The following is a 23,474-nucleotide window of genomic DNA, read 5'->3' on the forward strand; positions in this document are numbered from 1 at the left end:
AAGGAAGTGCATCCCTTTGACCCCCGAAGTGTGTGTGTGTGTGTGTGTGTGTGTGTGTGTGTGTGTGTGTGTGTTCTCCTTCTTGGGGAAAATTGTTCCTGGAGCCAGATGGGCATTTAGAGGGGAATTTGTCGACTGCAGTTCAGTGTGCATAAACATCTGGGAAGCTTTGGGAAGCGGGAACAGCTGCACTGATTTGTTCTTTTTCAACATTGTCTGCTACACAATAATGATCCCTCCAGCAAGGTAACAGCCACTTCCGTTTGGGGGATAAAGTGCTTTCACATGTCTCATGACTACTTAGGAAGCAACTGCATTGTCTAGCCTGTGAGTTCCCCACCTCTTTTCAGCCTCGGATGAAGATGTGGTTATGTTTCCATGTACAGTACAAAAATAAAAGGCACAAAATACATCTAATGCAGCAGGCTGTGTACAGTAAATGGGTTCCCTGATATTTAAAGTACACAGAAGGGAGAGGGGGCACTGTTTTGCAAGGGGTGGGGAGTTCCCCTGTTGCTCCAAGGGCCTTTTGAAACCTTCACTCAGTGTTCCCTGAGATAATATCTCTGCTTTTCTCCAAACCACCTCAGCATTGTTTCCATATCCTGAGCTCTGGTTTACAAGAGTCTCTCTGGGAAAATGAATAAAAGGAAAGATGGCCGCTTTGAATACGAGTCGGAGCTCTTCAGAAGGAACTACTCTACTACATTTGGCGGCGCAAGTATTGTGCCTCTGTCTGAAAGATCAAATAAATTATGGGTGCCGTGCCGTGCAGATCACATAAGGGATTTCAAGCTGTTTGGTGGCCAAACCCTCCCGTCGCCTGATGGTTCAAGGAGACTGGCCAGACAGACGCACCATCAAGTTGGTTTCTTTATCATCACATACATACAACAGGCTGCATATTGACACACACAGATACTTTGAAAAGGTGTTCCCTAAAGGACAGTGCACTGTAGAGAAGGCCACTTCTAGACGTGGAACAAAGTCCAGATTGCCACCTATGCCTCACTGCAGCATTCGTAAATGTTGTCTTCCATGAGTGCAATCACTTGCTCAAATTTGTGCTGCAGCTGTGTGCGCCTCGTCGTGGGGTTGGAGTCCAGCGCATTCACTATCTGTGGGAAAAAGAATTGAAAGAAAGAAAAACAACACCATCAAGATTTGAGATTGCAGGGTTTGAGATCCTTGCATTCTGCCAGTGCAATCCCATGCATATCTACTCAGGAGTAAGTGCCGCTGAGTTTAATGGTGCTTATCCACCGGAAACTGTTCCAGGACTTCCAACTAACAATGGTTTCCCTGCCCAATAATTTCATGTCGTTCAAGAGCCTAAATCACACATCTGTTTAAGTCCATCTATTCCCTCCTCTCCCACAGCAACATTTCCCATTATTTAGATTCTCCACCATTCACCCTCATTTTACCCTCTTCCACATCATTTACCACCCTAATTCCTAAATAATCTGCAGGCGCTCTTTATGGAAGGGTGTTGTGTAACAGAGCTCTCTTGGAGCTCTTAAAAAGAGCTTGCCGGGGAGCAGAGGAGTCACTTTGGGGCACAGTCGAGCTTTCACGCCCCCAGAAAGGGGTTCTTTTGGGGGGCCATGTTGCTCTTGCGGCTCTCCCCCTCCCTCACAGCACCAGGAACCTCGGAGCTCGAGGATTCCTTGCCAATCAGCGCTGGTGGTAGACCGGAAGTCCTCTTCCACATCATTTACCACCCTAATTCCCAAATACTCTGCAGGTGCTCTTTATGGAAGGGTATCGTGTAACAGAGCTATCGTTCTCGGTTTAAGCTCAGCCTCTTGTCTCCCTACTTTGTGAACAGCATACTGCCACTAGATTGCAAACCAGGGTTTGTAACCCTGGTTTGAATTTCCTAGAAGTAATGGAAAACTGTGATTCTACAAATCCTGGATGTATTGCATTGCCAACAATAGTCACACTCGGAGGAGACCCAATAAAATAAATTTCTTTCACTGGGTCTATTCGGAGAATGACTAATGGATTTCACCCATAGCATTTGAATTTCATTCTCATACTGTAGTTCTCATAGCATTCACCCATATTGCGATATACAGATTCTTGCCAATGATAACTGAATACATTTTGTAACTGAATCATAGGTGTGTGAGTTATGTGACTTAATAAAACAGCTCCCTGTCCGCCAAACATTTTATGCTTATTACTACTATTTTTAAGAAAAACAACATCATGTTTTACTTGTTTAATACAATTGTTTTGCATTATTAATTTGCATGACCTCTCTTAGGCAAGGGAGGAATTCAATGTCTCACTAATGCAAGTGTTCTGCCAGGGCAAGCATTTCAGCTTGCGAGACTAAACAACCACTTCTCTCCCTCCCTGCTGCTCTGGGGTTTTTTCCTGACTCCTGCAAGCCAATTTTGGGGTGCATGGGAGGGAGGAGGGAAGAACAGTGCCATTGCAGAAGTGGAAGTCCTTGTGCAGGGCTTCTGCTGGCAGACTCCTTACCTGAATTCCGCCTAATATGTTTGAAATACTGATGTTTTAAATCTCTTAAATATTAAATTGCTTTGGCCCTAATTGACTTGTAAGATAGGCTTGTTGTTTTTGTTATCCACGTCATGTAGTCTCTTCTTGAGGTATCATTCCCTCAAAACCCATTAAGCTTTGTGAATAAGTAACAGCTAAACACATCCCTAATATGACTTTTGTTATGTACTGAGCTGAATCCTAGAACAATAGGATTCAGAATCAGCGGGAGCTACCCAATCCAACTCCAGGTGGAAGTGAATCCGCAGCCTGATAAACAAGGCTCTCACGGCCCATGCATACCCAGTGCCAGTGGTCAGCCATGTCCTCGCCACCCTGGCTGGGTCAAAAATCTTTGGCAAACTGGACTTGGCCCAAGCGTATCAACAGTTGCCTGTGGACGAAGCCACAGCAGAGGCTCAGACGATTGTGACGCACAGAGGGGCATTCAGAGTAAAGCGGCTGCAATTTGGCGTTAGCGTGGCACCAGGCATATTCCAGAATCTAATGGACTCTCTCCTTAAAGGGATTCCTGGCGTCACCCCCTTCTTCGATGATGTACTGATCGCCGGGCCCACACCAGAGGAATTTGAGGACCGCCTCCGCTCCGTCCTGCACCGTTTCCAGACGGCGGGCCTCAAGGTGAAGCGGGAAAAGTGTTTACTGGGAGTGCCGCAGGTGGACTTTCTGGGATTTAAGGTGGACGCAGAAGGGGTCCATCCAACCGGTGACAAGGTACGGGCCATTTGTGAGGCCCCAGCGCCCAAGAGCAAGCCCGAACTTCAGTCATTCTTGGGACTATTGAACTTTTACCATGCCTTCCTTCCCCATAAGGCAGCGGTAGCGGAGCCCCTACACAGACTCCTAGATAAAAGGGCCCCTTGGGTGTGGGGCCAGCGACAAAGGGCCGCATTCCAGGCAGTCAAGGACTTGCTCGTCTCGAACTCGGTCTTGGCACACTTCGACGAGAGGCTGCCAGTGGTGCTGGCATGCGACGCCTCTCCCTATGGCATCGGCGCTGTCCTGGGACACCAACTCCCGGATGGAAGAGAGGTGCCGGTGGCATACTTCTCCCAGACGCTTGCTGCAGCCGAACGAAACTACTCACAGATTGACAAGGAGGGTCTGGCAATCGTGAAGGGCGTAAAAAAATTCCATGATTTCTTGTACGGGCGGCCCTTTACCATAGTGACTGACCACAAGCCGTTGCTTGGCCTGTTTGCCCCCGAGAAGCAGACCCCCCAAGTGTTGTCTCCACGTGTCCTCAGGTGGTCAATTTTCCTTGCCGGCTACCAGTATGCACTAATCCACCGCCCTGGGAAGGCGATGGGCCACGCAGACGCCCTCAGCAGGCTACCACTACCAGAAACAGGCCCCGACCCAGCACCTGCGCAAGAGGTTATGACCCTGGAGCTGCTTCCCGACCGACCCATTCAGGCACAAGAAGTTGCGCACCATTCCACAAAAGATAGGGTCATCTCCCGGGTCCTGGACTGGGTGTGGCGAGGATGGCCCAGCAGCAGCCCCGGGCCAGAATTCGCTGGCTACACAAACCGCAAACATGAACTGTCGGCCCACAAGGGGTGCCTGTTATGGGGAAGCAGGGTTGTTGTTCCCCAGCCCCTCCGCAAAAGGGTCCTCACAGCCCTACACGAGACACACCCAGGGGTAGTGAGGATGAAGGCCCTTGCCAGGAGTTATGTGTGGTGGCCGGGGATTGACAGAGAGATAGAGGCCTGGGTCCAACACTGCCAGACCTGCCAAGAATCCCGCCCGGATCCCCCAAGGGCCCCAGTCCAGCCCTGGGAGTCCGTCTGGCCCCTTCCAGGGAAAAACATTCTTCATAGTGGTGGATTCCTACACCAAATGGCTGGAGGTCGCACTGGTACCGTCCACTTCTACGGCGGCAGCCATCCGGGTACTACGTAAGCTTTTTGCAACCCACGGGCTCCCTGACACCCTCGTCTCGGACAATGGAACCGCATTCACGTCAGAGGAGTTCCAGACCTTCACAGCGCAGAACGCCATCCGCCACATCCGCTCAGCACCATTCCACCCTGCCACCAATGGCCAAGCGGAGCGCATGGTGCGGACCACCAAGGACAGCCTCCGCCGCATGACACAAGGGGACTGGGAATACCGCCTTGCCGCATTTCTTCTAGCACAGCACAGCACCCCAAGCACAACGACGGGCCGGAGCCCAGCTGAACTACTAATGGGCCGGCGCCTTGCAACTAGACTGGACCGACTTCACCCCGACAGAGCTCAGGATGAGGTAGTGGTGGGGAAAGGCAGGAACCCCCGGACATTTGTGGCCCAGGACGCAGTGTACGCAAAGAATTTTGGGGCAGGCCCAGCATGGGTACCCGCCACAGTCACCAAGGTGACCGGTCCCGTGTCGTACGAGGTACTAACGGAAGGGGGGCAATGTTGGCGCCGCCACTGCGACCAGCTACGGCGACGATTCCCAGGAGGAACCCGGGAGGAGAGCGGGACAGAAGGGTCCCAAGGGGACAGCAGGGCAGTGAGGCCTGTAGAGCGAGAGGGGTGGGCAGGGGAAGCAGAAGCAGTAGGCACAGAGGGGCGCCCCGAGGCTGGAAGGACACCGGAACCAGAGCCACAACCTAGTGCTTCAGTGGCGCCAGACCAGACAGCCCCGGCACAGCCAGCAGCCTCAGAACACGAGCCAGAACCAGAACCCCTGACCAAGGAACACCCCAGGCCACAACGCACACGGAGGCGGCCAGCAGACCTTGGGGACTACGAATGCAACTTCCCGGGCAGGACTGGAACTTAGAGGGGAGGGGTGTTATGTACTGAGCTGAATCCTAGAACAATAGGATTCAGAATCAGCGGGAGCTACCCAATCCAACTCCAGGTGGAAGTGAATCCGCAACCTGATTGGCCTGCTGGAGCAGCCAATCAGGCGGCTGGCAGAAGTGAATCTGCTACCGGATTGGCCTGTAGGAGCAGCCAATCAGGCTGCAGGCAGAAGTCAATCCACAATATAATTGGCCCACAGGTGTAGCCCTGAAGTAGCCAATCACGCAAGGCCCATTGTGTAAATAATGTATATAAGCAGATGGTTTTGGGAAAAGAGCCATTCTTCTTCTCCTCTTCTCCTTGATGACTATGAGCTGAATAAAGAGCATGAAATTCACTCTCGACTCCGAGTATATTTCAACTTTCTTTAATACACTGGACTTGCGACTTTGGGTTTGCTGTTTCTCTGAGTTGGTGTGTTAATGGCCATTTAACATTGTGATGAGTAAGGTTATCTCCTGAGCAGTTAGAATAACACAAGGATCTGTTTGTTTCTAAACACAATTAGAATTACTTGTTCCAAGGTGCAATATGTTTCACATCCACAATGAATCTCATCTGTCATCATTGTGCTTGACATTCTGTTTGTACGGATTGCTTCTCATTTTTTGGCTTATACAATATCCTGAATGAGTTTGTTTAAATGTTGCCTCTGATGTCTTCATATAATTTATGACAAAGTTCAGAAAATTGTGCCAGTATATCATATCATATATCATATCATACCATATCATAAAAAAGGGACATGGACCTAGCAAACTACTTCCCAAAGGCTAACCCAAGTGGGATTTGGGCTCTCTACCCATTTGGCTTCTTAATGTGGGAAGATGGCAAAATTGTCACCCTGCACACTGCCCAACCTTGTCATTGTTCAAATAACATAGCAACAGCAGGTATGCTTAGATACAAATGCTATAAAATTACAACTCTCTGGTACACAGCCAAACAATTGTGTGCTTTCAACTGAATAAAAACAACATCTCCCGATTTTGGATACAGATTTGATCACATATCTCAACCTTTGCTATGAAATCCTAATGTGCAGGAATTACAACTGGATTGAAATTTCAGCTGGTGGTAGAAAGGTTTTAATTTAAGAAGTGTTCTAATTACACTAGGTTTATTTTTGTGTGGGTGAAAGCTCCACTGTCCTTTTAAAACCCATTTGTGGATGTTTAAGACAGGAAAAAAGCTGGCATTTGAAGCAAAGTGCTTGAAGATGGTTGTTTTTTTTTCCACCAACAGGTCTGCTTGAAAAAGAAGCAACAACAACAAAAAAGCTATGCAACATAAATTCAGTACCTTCACCTAATGCTTAGGACGCCAAGGGCACAGCACAGAATCACAAAAGCTGGAAGCCTGAGCAAGGTCTGCTTCCTGCGGCCTTCTTTGTTTTAGAGCTGCGATCCACTAGATTAATTATTAAAAGTCATTAACTCCTTTTAGAGTTGATTAATGCATGCTGAGACATGGCCTTACTGTCTCTGGACTAAGTTTGTGAATCAGTCATATGGCTGGCTTCACTGTGCATCTAGATCAGGGATGGGGAACCTCTCCCACGAGGCCAGCTTTTCCAGCTGGCTTGGCAGAAATGGCCTTGTGGGCCAAATGGGGGTCTGCATCTTGGGTCTGCATCAATGACACAATAAGAAAAATATTTCTGATAGCTCGTTGTCAGTGACTTGATTAAGACCATGCACTGAAGAACAAGGATCTGGACTTGTGGTAAAGCTTCAGTGCAGAAGGCATGTGTTGAAATTTCATACGACTGTTTCAACCATCCACGCAAACAGAGCCTATTTGCATTCAACCCAGGTCAACAGCACAAGGTCATGTGAATTGGCAACGAAAAGGGGAAACAGTGAAGGAATTGCTTACCTGACTGCGGTATCTCTTGGCATATTTGTAAATTTCAGTCATGGCAACATTGGTGTTAAACTCATTCCGATATTTCTTCATAAAGGATAAAACAAACAGGGGAAGACTATTAATCAACATACACAAAATGATATCCATCCTGTTTGACGGAAATCAATTACACTAAAATGGTACTTGGGTTTCATTGCGTTGTAAGCTAGCATCAGCATATTTGAACTCTGGTTCTCTTCTAAGTTAGTTAATTAATATGTGACATACATAACTTCAGAGCTGCAGGAGAAAAAAATGAAACCAAGGTCATTCCCTTGATTTATACTTGCTTTGGGCTCATGCATGGATTTGTTTGATTCTTCCATGTTACTCTAAATAATATCACTTAGCATCTTTTGGCTACAGAACTTAAAAATATCTTTAAATAGATTTGAAGTTAATGCTCTATATATTGGACACGACTCAAAACATTTGCTCCCACAATATGGGATGCTGATGTCCTAAGCTATTGCTTCGAGTGGCAGAGCTGATTTCTTACCCTGGATTCCTCTGCCAAGTGTGCATTCATTTCCTGTTCACTGAGAGGTGGCATGTCATGGATCTGCTTGTAATACCTCTGCACTATTTTTCTATACTCAGGAATCTCCTTGGCGTACAACAGTTTATTCGTAGGCGAGTCCTAGGGAGAGAGAAAAACAGGCAGAATCCATTGTTATTTCATTGACTTAGTGGTTAGTTCCTTTGCTATCTGATCCTCAGTGGGCATAATACTGGCATCGGTTTAAGAACGTAATAGACAACCTTGCTGAAGGAAGGAACTTAATTATATGCACCTTGCCCTTTAAAACAAAGACATGCAATAGCGCATTCAAGGCATGGGGTTGTATCCAACAAAGTCTTCCTGTTACCTCAATGATTTTCACCTGCACAACGAGACTTCTTCTCCTTGCATCTCTCCCTCTTTGCCCTTCCCAAGTCTGTTTTGGAAGCTCCGCCAATCCTCCAGAGTAGATTGTGTGTGTGTGTGTGATTGGGGAGACACAGGGGAAGACCCAGTGTGCTAGTGGGAAGGATAAAACCCATGGAAACCGCTGTATTGGTAAATACAACGTAACTGTCCATGTATATTGCAGTGTGTGATACATATAATTAACCAGGATCATTTGCTGACGTGTGTACCTACAACACCAAATGCCAAAGTTATCTGGCATCTACATGACCCACCAGAAGCTTCATGTGGAAGGGCTAAAGAGCTTATTATCAACATATTGCCAACATTACACAGAAGCTGGATTTGGCTCTCACTATTTGCCAATACTGCGAGGAGGAGTGAGGGCATTTACACTGCCTTAGTTAGATCTGTCAAAATGCAAGTGAAGCTGCCCACATTAAAAAGTAACCAGCCGCATCAGTCTCCAACTCTGTTTCTTAGCTCAGTCCACCAGTGTTCCTACTTATTGTGGATTTTTTTAAAAACAACAACTTTAAGACCCCATGAAATGAGGGGTCAGGGTCCTTTGGATAAGTCTAGTGAGGTACGGTACTTGACTGAAGTTAGCAGCTTTTAAATCATTGGGGTGGGGGGAACTGGGTGTAGTAAAAGGATGACATATTATAAACACATGTCACTGTATTTTGATGCATGGGGTTTATTCCCCCCACTTTACTCCACAATGCCGCCTTTTATGCTGTTGTATTCTTTGAAACCATTTCCATCTGCTGTCTGACCCCAGCCGACCCGTTTTCTGTCCTGACTTAGGGTTTGAAGAAGGGAAAACTGTAGATGTTTCATAGCAGATGCAAAAATGTTTAGAAACCCAAATATACACAACCGACACATCTCATTACAATGTCATCTCGTGTTAATCTCTCTCCCAATGTGCAGAGGGGAATGCTCAGCTGCAGAGGTTCGCATGGGCCCTCTCCGCACCGCAGCTCTGCTGCGCATTCACTGCAGACGTGCCAGCATTGAGACGTATGTGATTTACAACATTCCCTAATAAAATTTATTTATGCTAGAAAGTTTCAGATGTCAACACCAAACTCAGCAGAGTCATAAAGAGGACAATATCACACCCACCCACCCATTTCTGCTTTAGAGATTGATCTTGCTCCTGAAGCTTGCTCCTAAAAAAATTATATATGAGCCAGTTCTAGCAGTATAAAGCCTGTGCCAGGTAGTATATGGCCTTATGAGTTCCCATGATACAATTTTGTGTCCTGGCTGCACAGCTTGCAACTCTTCCCTCCTGGAACAGGGCAAGTGAGCTAAATCAGAACATATCATTACTGCATTACCATGCTTTAGCCTCAGACTTTTGCACTATAACCTGTTTTGCAGATATCAGTAGCTAAACATGGCACATACACAAATAGGTGTTCCTTGCTGTATGGTTCCTATTGCTGACGGTTTCCTTCATAACCGTGTAAGAATCTCTCATGAATAAACGGTGGTCTAAATCGGCTCCACCACCAGCAGAACGACCATTTATTATTACAGTCACAAGGCCTGAGAAGAATATACTGTATAGGAAGAATCTCTAAAAGAGCCTAGAGACTTTTGAGTCTATTCCAGCCTGGATTCTGCGAGCTATCAATCTGCTTAACTGGACACTAAGCTCCTTTTAAAACATGAACCAATTGGTCAGGCAGTCTCTCTAGGAAAATGGGGACACTCTCTCGACTACTCAAGGTCAAAACAGCGTAACGTAACAAAAAAAGAAAGAGATGACGATGTGTTAAAAAATGAGAGGATGAAAGTCCACTGCTCAGCATATAAAGGAAGTACATATACAAAATGGTCCCATTTGGTTCTATTCTGGCTAAAATGTGGAACAATGCCAAACAGGCCTTTGTTATAATTAATGGTTGTAAAACTCAGAGATGCATCCCATAAATCAGCATCAGGCTTCCTGTGGTTAGGAAGCTTCCTGGACTCCATTAGTATACGGTACATAACATCTACCTCCTTAGACAAGAAACAAGGAGAGAGTGGAGTACATATGTTTCCCCCACCCCTTATTTGCAAGAGATTTAGCATTGATATGATATATATTGATTCCCAAATTACTGCTTTTGGCTTATCTTCCCCCCCATACGATTATTATTATTATTATTATTATTATTATTATAAAAAATATAAAATACAATAAGATAAACTAAGCTAAATAAAAACAAAAAGAAAATACAGAGTCCTGTCTCAAAGGTAGCTCTTAGCCCTTGTCACACACAGAGTGGTGGACCCTCCCAGCTCTTACCTGGGAGCTTCCCATTCTTCTCCCAATCTCTCACCTTGGGGGAATCTTCCTTTCCCTGCCACTGACTTATCTTTGTGAAAGAATTTAGGCCGGTAGGAGGAAAACAGGAGATTTCCAAAAAGGGTGCCATGACTGTTAAAGTGTCTTTAGCACAAAGTATTAATCATCCTAACAAAGAGAGGTTCATTTTTGTCACAACCTCTGTAAGGAATTTGGCACCAAAAAAAGGCAATTTGCTGCATCAAACTGCAATGCTTTCCCCCCCAACGGAGTGGGAATCATTTAAAGCCAACACTTCAACCTGAAACCCCACTTTTAGTGTTCCCCTTTCAAACTTCAAAATGTTGAGATGACCTTAGAATATCAGAAATATCGCACTTAAACAAGGTATGCCACTTCCAATGCACAAACTGGCATACAATGCTGGGATTTCTGGGTACCATTATCTAAGAGTTGCCATGGGAAAGTCCCTGTTACCTCCATGTGTTACAACTTGGCAAGGTAAGGCATCTTCAGATGACTGTACTGTGCTGGTAGGTTCAGGTGATCTTTCAGATATTCTGGCCCCATACTGCACAAGGCAGCACCCTCAGCTTAGGCCAGGAAGCAAATAGGATATCAGTGCTGCTCTATGGTCCAAAGACTGGGCTCCTGTCAGCAACACTTTCACATTTTGCACCAATGGAAGCTTCCGGACACTATTCAAGGGCAATATAGTAGCTTAATCTTGAAGAGACATATGCATGCATAACTGTGGCAAGAACACTCTTCTGCAGAATAGGCTATAGTTGGCAAACCAAAGATGAGCAAAAGGAACTCCTGGACACAACCACCTGTTTATCCAGGAACACTCCCAAACTGTGTAGCTGCCAAACCTGCTCTCTCATCCCTGGCCGAGCAAGAAGCCTGAAAAGGGGTTGATCCATGTTTACTCTCCTAAGCCACAACCTCTTTTTGAGTTGCCCCATTGGCAGGAACTTATGGCAGGCTTCTGCCCCTAGATGTAGTTGCTGAAACAGCTCAATATCCCAGTCCTGCTGGGTGGGGTCTCAAATTCCAGGCTGCCGATGGCCATGCAGCTCCACTGCTTTTTACCCCACAGCAGATCTCAGGTCTTTCGGTGACAAAGCTGACCTGTCTGCTGCAGGAGCTGATCACTCAAAAAGTGTTTAAAATGTCTGGATGGCAATCCATTTGAGCAGTATGAACCGGACAATTTATCACGAGTGATTTGTGCCATTAGCACTGCTGTACTGATAACACATCTGACACAGCTACATTTAATAGCAATGAAATGGAAGAAAGCTTAAAGTGCCATCATATAATTCTCATTTTGTCGGCTGCCCACAATGGCCAGATTCATCCCCCTAGTATTCTTGGCTAAGCCGACACTAGCTGCATTGCAAGACAAACAGAAGGGAAATATTTGTGATGGAAAGCAAAGGGAAAGGTTGTCCTTATTGGCAGTAATGTACCTTGCCCAATTGCAGGTCAGAGATGGAGCAGGCGTCGATAAAGGCCTGGGCTATTACAGAAAGGCAGGCATCTATGTGGTCCGTTTTGTCGATGTCAAAAACAAACTGGGGGTTCTTCAGAATGTTGACCCAAAACCTCAGAGGTAGGCTGCAAAATAGATGAAAATGGTTATCATTCTCTCATTTCTCCATTACAGCGTGATGGAAACAACTTAGGTTTAGGTATATTAAAATATAAACTGCTGAATGTGTATAGTGCAGTAGGGTTCTGGATTGATGTAGGATATCATCTGACCATCAGGCTTTCTTCCTGGATTCTAATTTTCCTGTGTTTATGGAAAACACAGGTTATTTATCTGCTGACAGTTATTTCAATGTTGGCAGAGCTTGCTCCGTTACTGCTCAGAAAATGACGTGGAATGAAACTGCTGTGGCATGGAAAGAAGGAGCACAAGATTCAATGAATACTCCTCCCTTTGTGCATAGAGGGTGCTATGGGCCATTAATCTCTTGGCTTTTCAGCCCAAACTGCTGACACAGTTGTCAAAAAACATGGGTGTATCAGCCCCTGAAGAGCTTTGCTATGAGCACCTACGTATTTAGGAGAGATACTGTATAACTAATTGGGGAGTGGGAGAGAACACTATTGATCACTGCCAAATGGGTTATGTTACCTATAATCCAATCCAAAGTTCTTCAGCTTTGACAACTCTGTTTACAGTTGTCCTCAAATACAGTGAATCTGTAGAACTCTCTGCATTTGCACAAATATTTGTGGTAGCCTATATTTATATGAAAACTTGCTGACACTCAATTTTGATTTATTTTTGAGCTGGAATGGTTGTTTCCCCTGTGACAACTTGAAAGGCATCTCTTTAATATTCTCTGAGGAGGATATACGTTCCACTGCTGAGCAGACCTGAAGCTATTTTCTGTTCCCTTGCCATTTCCCGCCATTCCCTTTTCTGTATATGCTGTCTCCTGAGAAACTACAATGGAAGTCAACGAGATGTGCTCAACAATAAGCATACTTATAATTACAGGAAGTTCTCCCCTTTTGTTTGTTTATTCCGATCAGCCTGTCTTGCACCTCAGATGTTCCACACATAAAATGATGATGTCTGTTGCCCCCTTAGTGTAATTTACTCCATGGCCTCTCCTCCTCAACTCCTTAATCTTTCTGGGTTTGGACATTTAAGTATTCCAGCCCTCACTGCATATTCTTATTAATAATTCTAGTGATAAATAATATAAGCCATGGTTATTTTGAAATACAAGGTTTTTTTAGAAGTATGTGCTCATTCAAGGCAAAAGGATTGAAAATTCTTTCCCCAACCTGTTTGTTTTCCAAATATGCAATGTGTCTGGGTCAGAGATCCCTCTCTTTTCTGCTTGCTCTTCCAGGAAATCAAAGAAATACTTGATAGCCAGAGGAGGTTTGTCATCTCGGAAACTCAGAATGGCTTTGAATAAGTCATCCAGGAATTTTTGCAGTGTCCCCTCAAATAAGAAAAGAAAGAAAAGAATATTCAAGTTGGTTGGTGGCAAAGATGTTGATGAGATATGACTATTTCTTTTTAAAACTAAATTGAAGAAATCTTGCTATAGAACGATTGAAGAATGAGGCAAAAATAAGAGCCTGGAATGGAGGACGGGTTAATTCTGTGCACTGTGATATAATTAGCTTTAGTTTGCATTTAATCTCTCTTGGCACGAAGAATCTCCTTCTCTGTTGCTGGAATCCAAGAGCACATCTGTGATTGTTCTGTGTGGTAAACAGTGGGAAAAGCTACAGACCCCTGGCAACTCTTATGATCTCTCCTCCAATTATGAATCACAAAGCACTGGAATTACAGGCTGGCTTAAAGCCAAGCTCTGTGTCCAAGTCTGTTAAGAGCAATGGTCTGATGTTGTAAGTGGAGTTTCTCAATGCAAACTGGACTGTTCTCCACTGCTGCATCAGGCTGCCTCAGACTCCGTTGAGGTTTAGCACTTTATCTGACACCCCAACATGTGAAATCCTTGCGGACTTTAAGAACTACTGTCCTATTTCCCATAGGGTTCAGGTCCCATTTAAGCAACATAACAAGAAGCAGAATTAATGACATGAGAGTGCTTGAAAGTACCACTTGTGTCACCGGTATTTTGAGAACTACATTGTGAGTAATGTAAGTTAGTAAGAAACAGCAAATTAAGCTTTTCTGTCATGTTTTAGTCCAGCCTTGCAAGTATCCACATACCTTTCCCCCCCTAACCTGCCTGCCCAATCCATATATCCTTTTGTTAAGTCATTTGAAAGTATGTGCAGGACCTAACTATGTGTTACATACACTACAATGACATGCACCGCAGGAGGACCATCATGGTCCCTTCCAACTCTACAATTCCATGGTTCCATGTAATCCTCACTTCTAATCAACAAACATACTTTTCAAGGAGCTGATTTGAAGCAGAGAGGGGTGTGAAGCCTTCCCTCAACTGCCGATTTTCACTATCACAATTATTTTTATTTATTCAAAATTTATAAGCCACTCTTTTGGGTTTTGTTTTGTTTTATAAAAAAAGAACAAACTCCACAAATTAGTATCTTGAAACCCATGATGGAAAGGTGGCTGAGTGAGTGTGAATTTTAGAGGGAAAGCAGCATTTTCTCCAATTCAAGCCACTCCTTGGACCACTCCTGAAATGCATTCACCTAAACCAATTGGCTGTTGGGATTTCCCTTTTTGCCCAGGCCCTCAAAGCAGTTACAATAAAACATAATATTAGAAGGTACAAAATACAGATGTAGTCCCAGTAACTAAGCAGCACTGGCATATCCTGTGTGGTTCCACTTTGAGGGCCCTGCAAGGAAAGAACCAAAACCCTTTCCCCATTAACAAAGCATTCTAAGTAAAGGATCTTTAAGACCTGCTGATCTGAGTTGGTAAACTAGCTGTACAATCCTAAACGTGTTTATTCAGAAGCAGGCTGCAGTCCTATGCATATAAGCTGGGAGTGACCTCCCATTTATTTGTTTATTGAATACTCATGCCCAGGATCCCACTATAAGCATTCTGTCCATTTCTGATGAATGAATTTGGCTATCCTGGGTATTGGTCATCATCAAAAGCCAGAGACGAGATGCTTCTTCAAGAGTTTGATTTGTGCTTATTCACACCAGGGACAGTCACCATTCTTCACACTCAGCACAGCCATAATGTATCCTACCTTTGTGGACAGCAATCTGGTCAGGTAGATTTCAGGGAGGACTTTTTTCCTGTGACTCTGTCGATGAGATTTCTTACTCTCATTCAGGTCATCTGTGGGAAGGACCTGAACAATTGCAAAAAGACAGGGTTATGCATGGTTAAAATGAATGTTTTAAAATAAATGCTGCTAATAAAGCATTTGTGTTAGAAGAAGAAAAGACTGTTAGCCCATGCTATAAACCAGACAATTCATTATATATATATATATATATATATATATATATATATATATATATATATATATATATATATCACACCAATTGTACTGTTTGCCAGCTGTGCTGTTTGCTTCCTTTCCACCGCCCTCCACCTTAATGAATGAATGATTTTGCCATAGATCCAGTTTGCAATGTATTCAGCTGTCTGAAACATCACCAGACACAATGTTCCCTTTCCCTTCTGGTAATTGGCAGTCATCATAAAGGTAAAATACATTAGAAATATATGCAAGATTATGACTGAGATTAAGATGAAAAATTGAGTTCTCCCCTTCTCTCTGCCAAACATAACGTGTGTTCAATTATTATCTTATTACACAAACAATGCAGGAACCACAAGGGTCTCAAGCGCACCCCCCTTGGTGGGTCTGATCCTGGGCCAACAAGCTGGCCAGCTGACAAATGCATCAGTCGGCATATGCTGCACATATGGAAAACATTCCTAGATTTGTCTTTGACAATAAACTATGTGCAGTATTACTGCCCTTTCATTGTACATTGCTAAACTGATGCGAGGCAGGGGAAGGGAAGATGGAGGTTTGTTTCATAACAAACACAATTGGCAAATTTCATTGGACCAGACCAGCCACCCACCCGTTCCAGTTAAGTAATTATTTCCACACATTTGCATAAAGCTGTTGCAATTTGTGTGTGAACAGTGATTTACCTGTACCATGCCATTTGTGTGTGTGTGTGCGCGCACACACACACATTCCTCGTGTGTGGGGTTCTAATTCCCAAATAGACATTTCCTATGGAGGAAAGAGGGGGAAATGACCCCCTAAGAAATCTTTGGCCCACCCACAGTGGGTGAGTCATTATCCCAGACTGATTTTTGGAATAGGATACTTACCAAATGAAAGTATTTTTCAGTGTCCAGATCTTTCACTGCAAAAGAAAAAAAAGAACTATTTTTTGGAGAAAATGAAAGAAAATGGCTTAGCTTGCTACTTTCCACAGCAAGCCCCCCCCCCCGAATGAATGTTTCTGCTGCTAAGGATAATCAGCGGTAATAACACATGATATACTTAACTGGGCTCAGAACTTAAGTAACACCCCCCAACAAAACATTAACTGACCCAGATGACATTTACATGAGTATCTGGTAGTAAAATCCATGTTTTATAACTGGAGAACTGAATCGAGAAGGTAATACAGAAGATACTGGCTTCCACTCCTGCTCTCCAATTGCTGGCTACATCCATGCCTGGCATTATTTTGTTGCCCTCATCACGGAACACATGCCAGTTTCTTGAATAGAGTGGTAGAGAATTAGACCTGGACAAACTGAAATCTCTACAGTGAATTGGCACCACTGCATTTGCTACAAGAGGAGGCTGCTGTAACTGAAGGCTGCAATCTTTAAGCGTTATCTGTGAATTAAGTCCCACTGAACTCAATAGGGCTGAAGTTTTGAGTAGGTATGTGTGGGGTTGCACTGTAGGTACAACTTCCCTCTCCTCTCCAGACTCTTTCCCTCTTTTATGAGACCTCATTTTCCAGTGAAAAGCAATATAGCGCAGAATAAGTAGTGTTTTCCTCTTCCTCGGTGACCTTCAATTATTTTCATCATTGTTTTATTTGTCAGCTTCGCTCTAAAAGTGGCCATTGTGACTGCTGAAAACTTGATCTGCCTACTGGTCGGCCACTTACCCAGCTAAAAGCCATTCTGCCCGGTGTCTGGAGTGGGGGGAGATTGGCAGCTGATGCGTTGCAGTAGAAGATGACAGCCATTCAAGGCAAAGGTCAACAAACAAGCCTATTTAGTAACAGTGAAGAGGATGACCTCATAACATCCAGTCTGATGATGACCCAAGCTATATTATATTCATGGGCGGCTTCAGGCCTCCGTGCGTCCCCACCCCCACCAGCTTTGCCAAAATACTGCTTGCTGCCGTTTGGACACCCATTTTTCTCTCTCCGATTGCTGGCTGCCATTCAGAGAATGTCATGCACTGCAGGGAACAGGGCACTAAGTGTCTCCGCTCTGCTTTTCTGTCTCTTTGTCTAGCCATCAATCCTACTCAGTTCTGTGGTGGACGTTGAAGGCTTTCAGATGAATGGTATTATTCAACAACATAAATTACTGCAGCTTAATCACTGTGATTGAGATAGGGATGTGAATCTTGCTAAGTCCCAGTTATAACAAAGTAATATCATGATGGGTTGATTACTTTTAAGCTGTAGAAATTTTTCATAGTATTATTAAATTGCTTTCACCTTGAACAGGAAAAAACAAAGAACAACTTCACAAGTGAGGCTTAATTTGTGCCCCCCCCCTTATAATGTAAGTAACCAGTGCAGGATTTGTATCACAAATTCAACTGAAGCAAGGATCACTGTAAGCCTCACATGTGAAAATACCCAAAGAGCACTGTTACTCCTTAGAGCAGGCATCCCCAAACTGCGGCCCTCCAGATGTTTTGGCCTACAACTCCCATGATCCCTAGCTAAGAGGACCAGTGGTCAGGGATGATGGGAATTGTAGTCCAAAACATCTGGAGGGCCAAAGTTTGGGGATGCCTGCCTTAGAGGCTAATAGGCTTACTGTGGGGCATGAGCTTTCAAAGGGAGGATTGGGAGGAAATGTTGTTGAATTCTGCCACAGATGTAACAGCACTAGGATGGACTTCTAAAGTGGAACATGGGGCTCAGGAATCCAAAACTGTTTCTGGGAGGAGGGTCCAGAAGGTTTGGTGAACTTTCAGATTTAAAAATCTGGCAATGGGAACATTGGTGAAATTGTATGGTCCATTTCCAACCGTTTTTACTGCAGCGAATTCCTTTTACTCTCAGAGTCAAAGTGGGAAAAGCACTGCTTCCTTTAGCTTCTACCCTCCCTGGAGAAAACACACTTGGAACCATGTGAATAGATGTTGGGAAGGGAGGTCATATGAGATACTATCATTACATCATTACAGCAGCTATGCAAATGGAGTCTGCACAGGAGTGATGTTTCTGTTGGGTTTTCCCCACGCCTGTGAGTTTTGAGGTACAAAACCTCATAGCCCTGCCTTCAACTTTCTGTTTTGCTGGAGCAATGATAGTAAATGAACAAACACTCAAAAATCTAAGAGGACTAGGCTGGAGCTTTTATCCTATGGCTAATGGCAGTGACAAACCTAGACAGCATCTTAAAAAGCAGAGACATCACCTTGCCGACAAAGGTCCGTATAGTTAAAGCTATGGTTTTCCCAGTAGTGATGTATGGAAGTGAGAGCTGGACCATAAAGAAGGCTGATCGCCGAAGAATTGATGCTTTTGAATTATGGTGCTGGAGGAGACTCTTGAGAGTCCCATGGACTGCAAGAAGATCAAACCTATCCATTCTGAAGGAGATCAGCCCTGAGTGCTCACTGGAAGGACAGATCGTGAAGCTGAGGCTCCAATACTTTGGCCACCTCATGAGAAGAGAAGACTCCCTGGAAAAGACCCTGATGTTGGGAAAGATTGAGGGCACTAGGAGAAGGGGACGACAGAGGACGAGATGGTTGGACAGTGTTCTCGAAGCTACGAACATGAGTTTGACCAAACTGTGGGAGGCAGTGGAAGACAGGAGTGCCTGGCGTGCTATGGTCCATGGCGTCACGAAGAGTCGGACACGACTAAACGACTAAACAACAACAACTAATGGCAGTGTGGGTGATTTTTGCCAGGATTGTGGCTGGGGAGGGAGGGGCTAGACTTATCATCCTAGTGTACTGCAGTCCCTGTGAAAATTGGAGTGGGTGGCCCTCACCTGTCACTATTATAATTTTAAAAAACAAAACATGTTTCTAATGAACAATTAGTATCAAGAATGCTTTGCTTGGTAAACCTTGTAGCAAAAGCCTTTGCATGTGGAACACCCTCCCATCAGATGTCAAGGAGATAAATAACAATACAACTTTTAGAAGACATCTGAAGGCAGCCCTGTAGAGGGAAGTTTTAAATGTTTGATGTTTTATTATGCTTTTATATCTGTTGGAAGCCCAGTCAGATGGGCGGGGTACAAATAATAAAATTATTATTTTTATTGTTTTCAAAAGATGGTAGCTCTAGTTTGATAAAACATATTAAATACAACTGAGGAATCAAACTACATGTGAAACATGGTAGCATATGGGTCCATTTTGTAAAACAAAACACAAAACATCCCAACAATTGGGGGTGGGGAAACAATTGACTGAGAGTTGCATGCAGTTTGGTCTCTAAAGAGCAATATGGAAGGCACTGTAATCTTGGCTTCAGTCTGCAACTTATGAAGGAACCCCTTCCCTTCAAAAGGCATAATTCATTAGGAAAAAAGTAGCCGCTTACCTCTACTTAAAGTAGTATCTTTCTTATCAGTTAAACTCATAGCTAGGGAGGCACCGTCAGGAATCTGTGAGGGGAATACAAAATAAATAAATAGATAGACCAATAGAAAATAGGTGGACAGATGGACTGTCCATTTCAAGATTTCCTCTCTTTCCTGATAACACTGCAACAAATTTATTGTGATGTGAGTGAGTGCACAGAAGCCTGCAAGTCTGCATACTGATAGGATATCTGAAGATTACTGCAGGGACAAATGAATGAAATGCAACAGGAATCCTGATCAAGATGCATCCTGAAGCCCGCAATCCTGTACACACTTATGAAGGGAGCAAGTCCCAATGAAAACAGTGGGGCTGAGTTCCGATTAAACATGCATGAGATTGCTCTGCATGCACCGTTTTGAGTCTTCAGAGGAATGGCTTGTGGAAAATATTACCTCAGAACGATAAAACACATGCGAGGATTTTTCACGAAAGACCCATTAACAAGAGATGATAGACGTTTAATAACCAGTTTACAGATCCTTGCAGCAGAAGACACACATTTTTTTTGTTGTTGTTATGACAACATTCCGCATGTGATGGAAATTACTCCAAACACTGCAGTGGAACAATCATAGACCCAGGACTGGTTCACATATGTAGCCATCCATATGATTTGGGTTGTGTGTGCGTCATAATGAGACAACAAGGGCCGAGCTCCACAATACCACGCTGCTGGTGTTATGTTGCTTCGCCAAGCCCAAGCACCAAGCACCTCCATAGTAGTCCTTTGAATACACACTTAAATTCCTCGGCTTTAACTTCAAATGAAATTATTTCCTCAAAAGAAGAAAGGATGAGGGAGAAAAAAACCATGCTCCCATAAGAGACCAATGGGAACTCTGACACCACTCTCAGCAACAAAGAGGATGATTTTAATTAGGATGGATAGCAGCCATTGGGAAAAAGAAGCTTCTCCCCCCAGCACTAACTTGTTTCGCATGAAGAGTGTTTAATTAGTCTCGATGTGTTGCAATATTAACGAGTTTCTCGCCAGGGCAGATGTCTGTTCCCCGGAAGCTCTTATGGAGTTATGGCAACCTTCCTGCTTGCTTTTGCTAATTCTGCTTAGAAAGCAAATTGTGGCGTCTCCCCGAGGAAAGGCGGGCCCAAAGGAAGGGAAGTTCACGGAGTATTCACACTTCTTACCTTATAATGTGCTAGCGTGTTCAGTTTCTTCCTGCCATCCTCCATCACTGAAGTGTCATCAAGGTCCCGGAGGATGTAGCTGTCAGTGCTTGTGGCAAACCATTCTAAATATAAAGAAAATGGGACAAGTGGAAACCCTCTCTGAACACAGCACGTGCTAGCAAGAACACAAACATTTTCCTTTTTGTGTCACGTCTGACAAGGGACACAGGTGTTTCGGTGTCAAGCTCTGCGGCTCTTTGGGGGCACTTGTGCCATGAAACTCAAATACGCAGACTTTTTTTAAAAAAAGTACCTATTGTGGGAAATCTTACAAGGATATGCCAAGCAGGTAAGAATGTGACCACTGCATTTCATTCTGATGTCATGTATCTCTCACACTGTGAATAAAAAACCTGTTCAAGTGCAACGCACAGTGTGTAAAAAAAAATAAAGGATTCTGGGTGTAAAGTAAAAGTACACACCTGATCTCCAATAATCTGGGCTTTTTTTAAAAAAAAGTGAGAAAAATTCACTTAACTAATATCTCATTTTGAATACATTTGTATGGAAGTAAGTTCAATAGATTTGGAATTACGGATCACAGCTTTAGAAAGATAATGTAAACAAAACTAACACCTTTTCATGGGGAGCAGATTTTACCTTCTGTTCCCACACATTTCGTTCTGGTTTCAACTGTGGCACTTTCTCCCCAGTGGGTAATTCAATTACAATTGTATCCTGATTTTTTTGTGACCTGGAAGGGAAGCCGCCACGATTCCTGTGAGCTTCACCCTATTCAAAATGCATTGTTATGTTGTGTTTGAGGGATGTTAAGACAGGCCCAGGGGAGAGCAAGTGATCAATCAGAAATGGTCCTGATTTTTTTCAGGTTCTGCTCATATGCAAAATATGCAACTGTTTTGAGGTTTTATTACAATCAAGTGGTATATAAATGTTGCAATATAAACAAAACAAAACAAACATGGAAGTAATGTTCATTCTGTATCAATGTTCATTCCTGATGAATAGGGTGGGCTCCCAAAAGATGTTTACTAGGCAAGTATTCAACCTGGGACTTGATTTTAGTAGCAGGTTATTATTATTATTATTATTATTATTATTATTATTATTATTATTATTTTAAAAATCAATTCACAATGTTCCTAAGGCACCACAGTTCAACAACAGTTAATATATGGAATACAGGTGTTCCATGTTTGAACATTATGCTTGCGCATGATGAGCATTTGCATCCTAAAGATAATGACAGGTATTTCTGAACAGGGGAAAAAAGGTTTACCAAGATCAACATCTTCTACTCTAGGCCACTGGGAATATGGGATATTCTTGCAAAAGGCTTCAAGTATCTTCTCTTTAACCTGGCTGAGAGTGTCTGTATCCATGACCCGAACACTCAGTGAATCCATCCCACAGCCTTGGAAAGACACATTAAGATTCTGTGGAGAAAGATGGTTGCTTACAGTATGAGGTGATTTGCACAAGTTAAAAGACATAAAAAGCCTGTGAGCTATAAGCGGAGGGAAAAAAATCTTGGCACACCATAAGCACTGTACTAAAAAGAGATGAATATTAAAGCTAGCGAAAAGTGCTGATTTACAGTCTCATAGATTGAAATTGACCGTATTATTCAAAGAACTATGAGACCATGAGAGAGTGCAGTCTAAGGCTCCCCAGAATTGTCCGGTCTATGAACCCAAACCCTGAAAAGCAGGAACTATCTTAAGCTGGGAGTAGAAAAAGTGACTGTTGCAATTTTCTTCTAAGCACTCACTTTGTCACAGGAGGGGACTGAGTGCCAGTGAACCAATAGGTATAATACAGTGGCAGCTGGTTAACCTACTGTACAATGTTGAACAGTGACATGAGGTAATGCTGCACTCTGAAGCCCTGCCTTTCAGGATTTCAAAGCGCAGAATGGGGCTATTTGACAGCGTTTTGTCATAATATAATGACTAGACAACTCAGCATACAAGTTCCCAAATTCAAGATTTGTAGAAGAAGGAATCAGGAGTTCCTCATCATGTGGGGAGGAGCCGTCATTCAATGGTAGATCATTCATGTACTTTCACAAAAGCATTTTGACATCATAGAATGAGCCATCCATGTTTGATAGATCTATTAATTTTGGTTTGTCTCATTTTTCCAATCTTAAATTCAGTTCTCCACATTTGCATTTTTTTAAAAAAAATGTGCATGAAAATTCGTAAGCATTTTAGTGTGGATTTTTCTTAACATACACATTTTTGTATGCATTTTTGCAAAGGAGTTTTCCCCTAATTGTGTATTGGCATTTAGTATGCATGTGCATTTTTATGCTGACTTACCCTGGTATAAGCGTTTTTGAACATATTCTTTGGCTAAAGAACTGCATTGCAAAATTTGAAGAAGTGCAGCTTTCGAAGAGTGCACATTTAGGCTTGTGTTTTGTTTTGAAAGAATTAGGAAAGTTTGCCTTTAAATGGAAGCTGAAGGGAATTTATCCCCCATCAGAATTTGACAGCAACCTTTTATAATGTGACCAGACAAGATAGCAGGGTGTATCTGAACCATTCCCTTGCTTACTGGGTGCCAC

The 23,474-nt window shown here is 43.6% G+C and overlaps 1 protein-coding gene across 1 annotated transcript in view; it reads right to left on the minus strand.

Moving 5' to 3' along the window:
• Positions 1 to 841: 841 nt before the first annotated feature.
• The window catches only part of PLXND1 (plexin D1), a 160,542-nt gene continuing 137,909 nt past the window's right edge, over positions 842 to 23,474 (minus strand). The window contains exons 27-36 of the mRNA XM_060271380.1: positions 22,182 to 22,338; positions 20,900 to 21,003; positions 19,710 to 19,773; positions 16,264 to 16,298; positions 15,152 to 15,256; positions 13,278 to 13,441; positions 11,942 to 12,089; positions 7,748 to 7,888; positions 7,219 to 7,293; positions 842 to 1,118 (exon numbers count right to left, since the gene is read on the minus strand). Coding sequence (XP_060127363.1) covers positions 1,002 to 1,118; positions 7,219 to 7,293; positions 7,748 to 7,888; positions 11,942 to 12,089; positions 13,278 to 13,441; positions 15,152 to 15,256; positions 16,264 to 16,298; positions 19,710 to 19,773; positions 20,900 to 21,003; positions 22,182 to 22,338 — 1,110 coding nt within the window. The 3' untranslated portion in view covers positions 842 to 1,001. The remainder of the gene's footprint in view (positions 1,119 to 7,218; positions 7,294 to 7,747; positions 7,889 to 11,941; positions 12,090 to 13,277; positions 13,442 to 15,151; positions 15,257 to 16,263; positions 16,299 to 19,709; positions 19,774 to 20,899; positions 21,004 to 22,181; positions 22,339 to 23,474) is intronic.

The sequence above is a fragment of the Zootoca vivipara genome, chromosome 2 (genome assembly GCF_963506605.1).
Source record: "Zootoca vivipara chromosome 2, rZooViv1.1, whole genome shotgun sequence".
In the NCBI taxonomy this organism is placed as follows: Eukaryota; Metazoa; Chordata; class Lepidosauria; order Squamata; family Lacertidae; genus Zootoca; species Zootoca vivipara.